Below are 12,418 nucleotides of genomic sequence, written 5' to 3'. Positions count from 1 at the left end.
TGATCACCATTATCATAGTCATCACCATTTTCAGTTTTTACGTTCCAGGCCCACTGGTTTTGCAGTTCTTCAAAAGAACCATGCATCTTCCCAAATCAGAGCTTTCCTATATGCAGATCACTCTGCCTGGAACACTATCCTCCATGCCTTTGCCTAGTCAATTCATTCTGCAAAATTCAGCTTACAAATCCTCCTCCAGCCCACACCCGCCAATCAAAATTAGGCCAGGTTCCCCATTTTAGGCCTTTTTTCCACAGCATTTGTCACAGTTTGTAATTATATATATTTATACTTTGTGGTCAATTACTTGTGTAATGTCCATTTCCTCTACTAACCTGCAAGCTCTGCTAGGGAAGAGATTAAACTGACCTTGCTCACTGCTGGATTTCCAAAGCCTGGCATAGAGTAGACCACAAATACTTACAGAATAAAAGAAAACTGCTATCAGATACATGAGAATTCTTTGTAAAGGTACCAAATAATGGGAAAAGGGTAATACACATTACTTTCCTCTCACAAAAAGAAAGCGTTATCAAGATCTTTTTTCATTGAAGGAACATAAGAGGTAATTTACCCATCTGATGGGGGGGGGGGGATCGAGTTGGGTTACAAGGCAGAAACTTAACTAAAAATTTGAATTCAACAGATAGAAGAAAAGAAATTTAAAACAACATTTTTTTAATGAAAGCTGAAATGCTTACTTGAGCATTGTCAGGTTCTTCTTTAATTTTGTCCAGAAGGGCCTGCTGTGGTGCCAGTGCTTTGCCACATTCACCATCCAAAGGTTCTTTCATCCTAATTTTTTAAGTAAAGGGATTCCTCAGTCTAAAATTACTAGATTTCTTCTTGGTGGTAGATAGCTGGATTCCTAAAACACAACATAAAGGATTGGTACTCAAGCTTATTCTTGGTTTTTTTTTTTTTTTTTTTCTCCTTCATGTTTATCTGTATCAAAAGCTCTGTGTTGAGCGCAAGGTTTTAGGGCTAAGCATTTGAAAAAACTCTTCTGAGGCCATGACTATACTCCTTCCTGCCTTCTGCTCCTTCAGTAACTGCCTTCACATTAAAAAAAAAAGAAAAAAAAAAGTCTTAGAACAATAGTTCCCACTTCCCTGATATCTTTAAAGACAAACACTCTTGATTTTTTGTACGTTGAAAGTTACTTTGGAACTAAGACTAGAAGACCAAGACGGGGGAGGAAGTCACCAAGCTCTTGGAAGAAAGGACCTAGAAACACAGTTTCTGAGACCACGAGAATTAGTACTTGAAGCACACCTCCAGCTTAGATGTCTCAAAGTGGGGCACACCAAGCTCCCCACCCCCACCTCTAACTCAGCCTTCACTGGAGGTCTCTACAGGGGCCGCATCTCTGGTCTCACAACAAGCTCTAAGCTCAAGGTGCCACCAAATGAACTGGTATGCCCTTAAAATGGTCCACCTGCACCTTTCATGGTCTCATGGGGTCCATGCCCAGAAAGCAGCCCCTCTGGGCTCCATTGCCCAATCGTCTTCTTGTAAACAAGATTAGTCATTCAGCAGACTTCCCTTCCCCTAGGAGTCAACATACTAAACAGAACGTAGTACACCTGAAGCAAACGAAAACTCTGAGAAGTTGTCTTGATCCAAACAGTCAAGCCAGGCATGGAAGTAGTCAACGCCAGGCTTAAAAGCCAGTGCGAGAGATGAGAACTTATATGCCCACTTGCCACAGTTATAACAATCTATGAGCGCTCATGTCTTACTCGCTCCCCAAATCTCGTCCCCCACCAGTAACTCCCACGCCTGTCACTGAGTACAAACACTGCAACGCTGTATCTGATGGAGGGAACACGACCCGCATATGCCTGTCAGCCCATCTCTGCGGCGAAACCCCAACCTTTCAGCCACCCAGCCAAACTGCGCTGCTTCCGCCCTGCGCCCGCCTTATCACGTGGCGCGGCCACCGCCCCGCCCCATACGGCCCCTCCCGCTGCAAGCGACCGCGCTCACCTTCTGCTGCCCTCGTCGCTCCTGGGGAACCGTCGTCGCTCCGGGAAGCGGGGATAGAACCTGGGGGCCCCACCCCGGGACAATGATTACTTTCTCTTACTGGAATTCTGCACTATCCATTGCAACGCAACAACCATACAACTGCGCGTGTGCAGCCCTGGTTGCCGCCCCGCCCCCCTCGCCCTTTCCCATCATGCTTCAGATCAGAGCTGAGCAGATTTCCCAGCATTCTCTCTCCTCACTTATGGTTGACTTCTTAAAGACACAGAGACCCAATAATGAGAAGCTAGAGGAAGGGATTTGGGGGAGAACCTAAGGGGCGTAAGATGACACTGTAAGTGCTCTGCACCATTCTTATTTCCGGAAAGGTGACCTACTAAGAGAAGTTGAATTGAATAAGTAATAGCTAATATTTATTCCGACTCAATGGACATGAGTTTGGGTAAACTCGGAGTTGGTAGGAGGCCTGGCGTGCTGGGGTTCATGGGGTCGCAAAGAGTCGGGCACGACTGAGCGACTGAACTGAACTGAATATTTATTCAATAAATTGAATAAGTAATAGCTAATATTTATTAAGCCAAGTGTTTGGTAAACACTTGATATGAATCTTTCCACTTCCTGACCACAACTCCAATGGTACAAATGTTTCTCTGGGAGCTGTAAATGAAGATATTAATGAATTTGTTCGAAGTCAAGATTTGGTACTTTTGCATTCAACATTGTTTTGGAGATACAGCTATGATTTGTGAGGCTGTCATTCATTCATTTTTACTGCTGTATAATACTCCATTTTATGAATGTGATACAATTTAACCATCTACTACTGATGGCCATTTGAGTTATTTCCAATTTTTGGCTATTAGAAATAATACTGCTGTGAACATTCTTGTTTCTTGTGACACATATGCTAGGTTTATACGTAGCAGTGAAATTGCTTGTTTTGTTTATATGAAAGTTAAACAAACAGTTTCAAATTTATTTTTTAAGATTTAATTTAATTTATTTATTTGGTTGCCCTAGGTCTCGGTGGGCTACAGTATATGGGGTCGCAAAGAGTTGGACACACGTATTAGTTGTACCACATGGGATCTTCCTTAAGATGTGCAAGAGCTTTTGAATGGGGCATGAAGCATCTTAAGCTGTGACGTGCAAGATCTACTTTCCATTGAACCTGGGCACCCTGCTTTGGGAGGTCCTCAAACAACTTTAGAAAATGGTTGTTTTGATTTGTACTCCCATTAGCCATTTACAAGAATTCCAGTCGCCCCACATCCCTGCAGATAATTACTACTGTTACTGTTGTTGTTCAGTCACTGAGTCATCTCTGAATCTTCAAAACCCCATGGACTGCAGCATACCAGACTTCCCTGACCCTACTGTACACCTTTTAAATTTTAAACATTCTGGTGGGGATAGTGGTATCTTATTGTGATTTTAATTTGGATTTCCCAGATTTCTAATGAGACTGAACCCATTTTCCTGTTTTTTGATATCTGGATAGCCTCTTTTATGAAGTGCCTGTTCATGTGTCTTACTCATTTTTGTATTGGATTGTCTGCTATTTTCTTACGGATATGAGTTCCTTGTTGAATATGTGTGTTGCAACTATCTTCTCCCACTCTGTTGCCAGCCTTTGCACTTTATTATTGGCGTCCTTTGATGAACATGGGCTTCCCTTATGGCTCAGCTGGTAAAGAATCCACCTGCAATGTGGGAGACTTGGGTTCAATCCCTGGATTGGGAAGATCCCCTGGAGAAGGGAAAGGCTACCCACTCCAGTATTCTGGCCTAGAGAATTCCATAGGCTGTATAGTCCATGGGGTCACAAAGAGTCAGACACAACTGAGTGACTTTCACTTTGATGTATATAAAAGACATTTATGTTTAAGTGTTTCTTGTGTCCTGTCAAAAAATTTTTTCCTACCAAAGGTTCTGACTAATTTATAGAATTATCATTAATTTGCCCTTCTCATTAGATCTACAGTCCATCTTCAGTTGAGTTTTGTGTATGGGTGTAAGATAAGTCAGGTTTCATTTTTTCAATGTGAATATTAAACTGATTAAGTGCTATTTTTTTAAAGGTCTGTCCTTTCCCCCACTGTTCTTTGTCATTACCTTTACATATATAAGTTGTCTATAAATGTGTTGGCTTATTTGAAGACTATGTAATCTGTTCTTTTTGTCTTTTTTTGTAGAAATATGATTCTGGCTTAATTTCTATAATAACTATGACAAATCTTGATATATGTGCTCCATTATGTCCTACTCTTTGCAGGCCCATGGACTATAGCTCACCAGGCTCCTCTGTCCGTGGAATTTTCTAGGCAAGAATACTGGACTAGATTGCTATTTCCTACTCCAGGGCATCGTCCCAACCCAGGGATCGAACCCGACTCTCTTGCATCTCCTGCATTGGCAGGCAGATTCTTTACCACTTAAGCCACCTGGGAAGATCCACTGAATGTTGATATCTAGCAGTAAAAATCCTTCATCCCATTATGTTTTCAAGAATGTTTTGGCTCTTCTCAGTCCTTTACATCCCATTATATTCTTCAAGACTGTCTTGACTCTTCTTGATCCTTTGCATATCTATATGCATTTTAAAATCAGTTAGGATTTTGTTTAGGATTACACTAAAGCTGTAGGCCTGTTTTGGAGAATTGGCATTTGTTATTCACTGTGTTGGATTGTGTCCCCCAAAAAGATATGTTGAGGTCCTAACCCTCAGATGTGACCTTATTTGGAAATAGGGTTGTTGCAGATATAATTATTTAAGATGAAGTCATATTGGAGTAGAGTTGGCCCTTAATCCAATGTAACTATTGTCCTTATATGAAAAGGAGATGTAGAGACAGACACATGAGGGAAGAACACCAGGTGACAGCTGAGGCAGAGATTAAAGTGCTGTAGCTGCAAGGTAAGGAAAGTCAAGGATTGGTGATAAACACCGGAAGCTGTTAGAGGCAAGGAAAGATTCTCCCATACAGATTTCAGAGAGAGAATGGCTCCACTGATAACTTGATTTTGAATATTAAGCTTCCAGAACTGTGAGACAGTAAATTTTTATTGTAGCACTTTATAACAGGAGGCCCAGGAGTCTAAGATAGCACTATATAGGGTTGACTCTTCCAGTCCATGAAAATGGTATATCTCTCCATTTTTTAAAATGTATATAATTTCAATAATGTTTTATACTTTTTAAGTGTAGCGAACTCATATCTTTTTAAGATTTTTTTCAGGACTTCTCTGGTGGTCCAGTGGTTAAGACTTCACCTTCCAATGCAGGGGGTGCAGGTTCAGTCCCTGGTTGGGGAGCTAGGATCCCACCTGCCTCATGGCCAAAAAAACAAAGCATAAAACAAAAGCAATGTTGTAACAAACTCAATAAAGACTTTAAAAATGGTTCACATTAAAAAGTACGATATTTCTAAAAAAAAAAAAGATTTTTTTCTAGGTCTTTGATATTTCATTTTAAGTGGTAAAATTTCATTTTCTAATAGTTTATTTCCAGTATATATATATATATGTGTATATATATATATAAAGAGAGGGAGAGAGATCTCGACAATTGATTTTTGTATGTTGGTCTTGAAGCCAGCACCATTGCTAAATTTATTTATTTATTCTAATAGTTTATCTATATATTTAAACTTTTAAAATTCTAACTATGTAGAGAATAGTGAAAAGTTCACTCTTCCTTTTCAAGCATATGATAGTTATTTATTTCATTTATTGCCTTATTGCACTGGCTAAAACCTCTAGTGATGTGTTAAATAGAAATAGTGATTTTGGGCATGTGTATCTTCTTCCTGCTGTGTTGCTTTCAACATAAAATCATTATGTACCATATTTGCTTTAGATTTTTTTTCCCATTTATTTTGATTAGTTGGAAGCTAATTACTTTACAATATTGTAGTGGTTTTTGCCATACATTGATATGAATCAGCCGTGGATTTACATGTATTCCCCATCCCGATCCCCCCTCCCACCTCCCTCCCCACCCCATCCCTCTGGGTCTTCCCAGTGCACCAGCCCCGAGCACTTGTCTCACGCATCCAATCTGGGCTGGTGATCTGTTTCATTCTTGATAACAGATATGTTTCGATGCTGTTCTCTCAAAACATCCCACCCTTGCCTTCTCCCACAAAGTCCAAAAGTCTGTTCTGTACATCTGTGTCTCTTTTTCTGTTTTGCATATAGGGTTATCGTTACCATCTTTCTAAATTCCATATGTATGCATTAGTATACTCTATTGGTCTTTATATTTCTGGCTTACTACACACTCTGTATAATGGGCTCCAGTTTCATCCACCTCATTAGAACTGATTCAGATGAATTCTTTTTAATGGCTGAGTAATATTCCATTGTGTATATGTACCACAGCTTCCTTATCCATTGGTCTGCTGATGGGCATCTAGGTTGCTTGCATGTCCTGGCTATTATTATAAACAGTGCTGCAATGAACATTGGGGTGCACGTGTCTCTTTCAGATCTGGTTTCCTCAGTGTGTATGCCCAGAAGTGGGTCATATGGCAGTTCTATTTCCAGTTTTTTAAGAAATCTCCACACTGTTCTCCATAGCAGCTGTACTAGTTTGCATTCCCACCAACATTGTAAGAGGGTTCCCTTTTCTCCACACCCTCTCCAGCATTTATTGCTTCTGGACTTTTGGATAGCAGCCATCCTGACTGGCGTGTAATGGTACCTCATTGTGGTTTTGATTTGTATTTCTCTGATAATGAGTGATGTTGAGCATCTTTTCATGTGTTTGTTAGCCATCTGTATGTCTTCTTTGGAGAAATGTCTGTTTAGTTCTTTGGCCCATTTTTTGATTGGGTCATTTATTTTTCTGGAATTGAGCTGCAGGAGTTGCTTGTAGCTTTAGAATTTTTGCAGTCACTTGTGGGAGGTTAAATATGCTAAATTCTTTGCAACTCTTCTCATCAGGAAAAGGATCTGTCTCCCTACTCCTTGTTTCTGAGTTGGGCCTCGTGAATTATACTGAATTGATAGAATATTACAGAACTGATATTATGTGAATTTCCAAGTGTAAGCCTTATAGTCCTTTCAGCTTCTGTTTTACTTTCTTGGAATGTTCCCACAATGTATCAAGGTTAGATAGGTTAAACTACTGAATGATAAAAAAAAAAAAAAAATCATGCAGCGAGTAGCCCGAGAGTCAGCACCAAGGCCCCATACTTGTGTGTGGAACCATCTTAGATCCTCTACCTTGCTAGATGACTGCTCAGCCATAGGTGAGCCCAGGCAGAAGAACTGCCCAACTAAGCCAAAATTGTAGAATCACGAATAAGTAAATGATTCTTGTTTTAAGTAAATAAGTTTTGGGAGCTTTGTTATCTAGCAATAGATAGCTGTTCCAAAATTAATATCTAAAAATGGAGTACTACCAAAGCTAAAACCTAGAGGCTAGAAAAAGATTAACCCATATCATGGAGTGGCAAAATTTTTGGCAGCACTACCACTTGTACTAACGTAGAAGATAGAAAATGTGCTTAATGAACTTATGGATCTATAAGCTTAGGAGATTTCCAGAAAGAATATTAAAGGTGCCTATTGATTTATTTCAACCATCTTTGATAAGGTATTATAAAAGAGAAATAAGCTAAAGAAAGAGCAATTTTGTTTTCAAGCAGAAATTGCACAATATATAAAGGATTCAGGACAGTCTCTCCAGCTAGTAAAATATCATCAAAATAAGAAATTGTGGGGCTTCCCTGGTGGCTCAGTGGGAATGAATCCACCTGCCAATGCAGGGGACATGAGTTCAATCCCTGATCTGGGAAGATTCCCACATGACTTGGAGCAACTAAGCCCATGTGCCACAACTATTGAACTTGTGCTCTAGAGCCCAGGAGCCACAACTACTGAAGTCCACATGTCTTAGAGCCCATGCTGCACAAGAAGAGAAGCCACTGCACTGAGAAGCCCACTCACTGCAACTAGAGAGTAGCCCCCGCTCTCTATAACTAGAGGAAAGCCTGTACAGCAATGAAGACCCAGCACAGCCAAAAACAAATAATAAATGATTTTTTAAAAAAAAAGAAACAGCCTCAGAAGAAAGATTGAATCAAGGACATCACAGGTAGAATGTGGCCTCAAGGTCAAGATCAATTCAAGAATGCAGCTGTAAGAACTCATAAGAAGTTAAATATTATCTCATTGACCCTCTCACTCATTTGATAAAAGAGCTTCTGAGAAATGTGAGGATGTTGTTTCAAGGCAATCTGACACACCCAAAGTGTGGTGAAAGCAACTGTCACAGGCCAGCTTTATGAATGTTCTGCCTCAGAAAGAAGTATGGGTGTGGGGTGGGGATGAGAGGCTCAGTGAACTCGAGCCTGGGGCCTCATGGACACCCTGGCTCTGGGCCGAAGGCGACAGCGGCGGCCAGAGGAGCTGTAGGTTCCAGGTGATATGGTCATGCCTTCAGTCCAGGGATGAGCAAGCCTGAGCTTCAAGAGAGGGCAGGTTCCTAAGGATGGTGGAAGAAACTGGGTCCAGCCTGGCCGGAGATGCATGGTGGGGGAGTCTGTAGGGACATTCACCTTTTTGCTGTGATGTAAAAGATAGAAAGTGAAAGTGAAGTCGCTCAGTCGTGTCTGACTCTTTGTGACCCCGTGGACTGTAGTGTACCAGGCTCTTCCGTCCATGGGATTCTCCAGGCAAGAATACTGGAGTGGTTTACCATTTCCTTCTCCAGGGGATCTTCCCGACCCAGGGATTGAACCTGGGTCTCCTGCATTGGAGGCAGATGCTTTAACCTCTGAGCCACCAGGGAAGCCCAAAAGATAGACCTGTCCTTAAATATTAGATCCATAAAACAAAGTTCATAAAAACGGCAGTTACGTTTCTAAGGAAGGAGGGATGTAAATAAAAAGGTGCAAATTGATTTAAGCTTTTCTTAGCATTCTACCCTGCTGAAAATTAATTTGTTTCCAGTTTCATATGGGAAATAGAAGTCGAATATACATTTTAAATTCTTTGTAAAAACAAGGTTCAGGGAAGGGTCCTGGGTGTGGTTAAAATAGAGATTATTTGAGAACATCTTAGAGAAAAGTCCTAACCTCATTCACTGATCCAAATAGGAATCAGCATTGTTTTTTTCTTCTCCCTCTTCAAGCTTTTCTTTCATGTTTGCATAAACTTCATATAAACCACAGATTTCAGAAGGTGAAACACAGTATTCACACCATTAATTCAAAGTAAAGGGAGGTTTTAACGTTGCCAGAGTCAGAGTCTCAGTCTCCTGGGTTGGGCAGAAAATTGTAAAATGTGCCTTAGCATCATGATACCGTCATTACTAATTTGAACTTGTTCTAAAAAAACAAGTTAATAGGTTTGAAACCTCTGTAATTCTTGTTTTTTTAATATTAAATTTGAACCATTCATATTGCAATAAAATAGAATTGTGTTTAATACCCACATAGAAGCCAGGAGTGTCTGTGTCTGTATATGTGTATCTGTGTGAGTATTTTCAGGATCGCCCCCTAAAGATCTTTAGAGAAACACAGCGCTGCTTTTGATAAGCAAAGTCATTAAATTACAGAATCTTCACTTGACACATTGCAGGTGACTGTTTTTAGTGAGAAGCTCTGATTTTGTTTTAAATCAAGTCCTAGAACTGTGTTAGTTACCGCACATGGGAACCTCTCATTACCTGAAGTCATTAGACAAACATGAAGACAAAGACTGGTGGCAGACTCACCCATGAAGGTGCGCATTTCTACTTTTGACCTCTATCTTCAGAAAAATTTCTGCAGGTTATGTTACATTTTGTGGTGAACAATGGTGAAATCAAAGATCCAGCAACTTGGACGTACTATATTTTAGTTGATTCATGTAATTGCCAAACATGCCCTGGATTTCTAATAAATAATATGACCCCCCCCAAAAAAAAAGAAGTATGGATGTGCTTTGGGGGTGCATGGAATGAATCCAGTAAAACCTCAGAAAACACCCATAGAGACTTCCCTGGTGGTCCAGTGGCTAAGACTCCATGTCCCAGTGAGCCTGGGTTCAATCTCTGGTCAGGGAACTGGATCCCACATATTACAGCTAAAAGATTCGATGTGCACAGTGAAGATGGAAGATCCCTCGTGCCTCAGCTAAGACCTAGCACAGCCAAATAAATAAACAAATATTAGACTATAAGGGGTAATGACAATTTGAAATGAAAAAGATCTCTGGACTCCAACTTTCAATGGACAAAGAAGTTGAAAAGTCTACTAACCTGCCAAAATGGACCATTTATTATGGAAAACGAAATTTTCTCAGGAGGCAAAGCCACAAACCCAGAGAGGAGGAGCAAACACATCTGAAAAATGGATTATGAAGCCATTCCCAGAAAAGAAAATAGTCAGAATATTTCCTGTCCTTAGAGTAGGAGAATCTAACAACAGGGGCCCAGGTGGTGAATTATTATGGATCAGTGACTGTTACCTGCTTTCTGTTCTTCCTCCTTTTGCACAGGAGTGTCTGCTGGAGTCATTATGTCTCTGTAGCATCTGATGTATTAAGTGTGTAGGGCGAGAAATAGGGGAAACAGACAGCTGGTCGTTTTAGTTCATAGGTCTCTGGGCTGAAAAAGTTGCATATGAGCAGCTGCACTGAATGAACCACACCAGAGGAGTTTCATCTTCATAGACTTGATTTATGTGGAAGGTTGTTGGAGGGTGGAGGGAATGAAAAGTACCCCCTCGAAGTGAGAAGGCATTTTGAGTTATTTTCCTCAAAATTAATATGATAATTTTTTTTATTTAAACATTTTTTATATTTTATTTATTTTTGGCTGTGCCGGGTCTTCATTGCTGCGCAGACTTTTCTCTAGTTGCGGCCAGCAGGGGCTACTCTCTAGTTGCAGCGTGCAGGCTTCCCATTGCAGAGGCTTCTCTTGTTGCAGGGCACAGCATGCGGGTTTCAGTAGTTGCAGGGCTCAGTAGTTGGGGCTCCCGGGCTCTAGAGCACAGGCTCAGTAGTTGTGGCACACAGGCTTTGTTGCTCCACGGCATGTGGGATCTTTCCAGATCAGGGATGGAGCCCATGTCTCCTGCACTGACAAATGGATTCTTTACCTCTGAGCCACCGGGGAAGCCTGATGATAAAATTTTTGACTCTGTTTGTTGAAGACTAAATTTCTATAAAGAAACCCTAAAATGCAATTGGTCAAATAAAACTGAAGTTTATCCTTCTCTCATGGCACAGTTCAGTGCATGTGTTCCAGGTCATTAGCAGTAGTGATTCCACACAATCATTTATAGAAAGAGCATTCTCCCAGATTGTTTCTCCATCACTGAATCTGGGTATAGGCACATCTCCCTAAGAGTGTGGAGTAGGCATATAGGGGTCTAAGTTGCTGGGCTCAGAAATGGCACATGACATCTGAGTACATTCTGTTAGAGACAGCTTTGTCCACGTGGCCATGTAAACTGCACTGAGGGTGGAGGGACGGAATAGTATCATGTTCCACACTACAGTTATAATCCCAAAGAAAAGGGGACTGAATTTTATTAGAAGTCTTGCTATCTCCACCGCACCTTGTACGGTATTTCCGAAATGTCACCAATTGGCCCTGTTGAATCATGCCTTGACTGTGTCTAACACTCTTAGATTTTAGTTTCTGTCTTAGTAATGCAGATGAGAAATTCAATGCTAGTCTAATCTTTTTCTTTTGTAAGTAAATATTTTTCCCATACCTGGAATTATTTTATTTAGAATTTTTCCCACTTACACATCCTGCACTACGCTTATGAACTGGAGAGTTGCCTATCAGCTACAACTTTTTTTTAAGCATACTTCTACTTCATTAAAGCTGAAACGTAATCAATAGTATTGAAATTTACATATTTACTATTTATTATAAATTACTCCTTTTTTTCATTTTTATACCAGGAAGTCCATTTGAAACCTGGGTGACTCTTTTTGAGGTAGTCTTATGTAAGTTTCAGGTGTACAACATAGTGACTCAGTTTTAATTTTTTGGCTGCACCCAGCATCATGTGGAATCTTAGTTCCCCCAACCAGGGATCAGACCCGGCACTCCCTGCAGTGGAAGCTAAGAGTCTTAACTACCTGACTACCAGGGAAATCCCTTCAATCTTTAAAGCTTATATTCCTTTCATAGTTATAATAAAATATTGACTATATTCCCTGTATTGTACAATATATCCTGTAGAATTTTTATTTTGCCATTTTTTTTAATTTGGCAGCACCTCATAACCAAATACATTATTACTTTTTCAGTAAAAATGACTTCATACTAAATAGGATAAATAAAAACTGAAAGGAACTGGTGGCTCAGACAGTAAAGAATTTGCCTGCAATGCAGGAGACCCAGTTTCAATCCCTGGGTCAGGAAGATGCCCTGGAGAAGGGAATGGCAACTCACTCCAGTATTCTTGCCTGAAGAATT

At 40.4% G+C, this 12,418-nt stretch overlaps 1 protein-coding gene and 1 non-coding gene across 9 annotated transcripts in view; both read right to left on the bottom strand.

The window, feature by feature from the left end:
- ZMYM6 (zinc finger MYM-type containing 6) overlaps positions 1 to 2,160 on the bottom strand; it is a 56,533-nt gene extending 54,373 nt beyond the window's left edge. For 2 of the 8 annotated variants that reach the window (XM_061122450.1, XM_061122451.1), the window contains exons 1-2: positions 1,587 to 1,899; positions 702 to 868 (exon numbers count right to left, since the gene is read on the bottom strand). In XM_061122450.1, coding sequence (XP_060978433.1) covers positions 702 to 794 — 93 coding nt within the window. In that variant the 5' untranslated portion in view covers positions 795 to 868; positions 1,587 to 1,899. Of the gene's footprint in view, positions 1 to 701; positions 869 to 1,567; positions 1,908 to 1,989 lie in introns of those variants that run through there. The other 6 variants (XM_061122445.1, XM_061122446.1, XM_061122443.1 and 3 more) reach the window with 6 other exon arrangements.
- A 6,556-nt stretch (positions 2,161 to 8,716) lies between these two features.
- On the bottom strand, positions 8,717 to 8,788 carry TRNAW-CCA (transfer RNA tryptophan (anticodon CCA)). The gene has a single exon. It is a non-coding gene; the product is annotated as a tRNA-Trp (tRNA).
- Positions 8,789 to 12,418: the final 3,630 nt, after the last annotated feature.

Source organism: Dama dama, chromosome 20, assembly GCF_033118175.1.
Source record: "Dama dama isolate Ldn47 chromosome 20, ASM3311817v1, whole genome shotgun sequence".
NCBI lineage: Eukaryota > Metazoa > Chordata > Mammalia > Artiodactyla > Cervidae > Dama > Dama dama.
The sequence above is the reverse complement of the archived record's forward strand: the minus strand, read 5'-3'. Positions and strand labels throughout refer to the sequence as shown.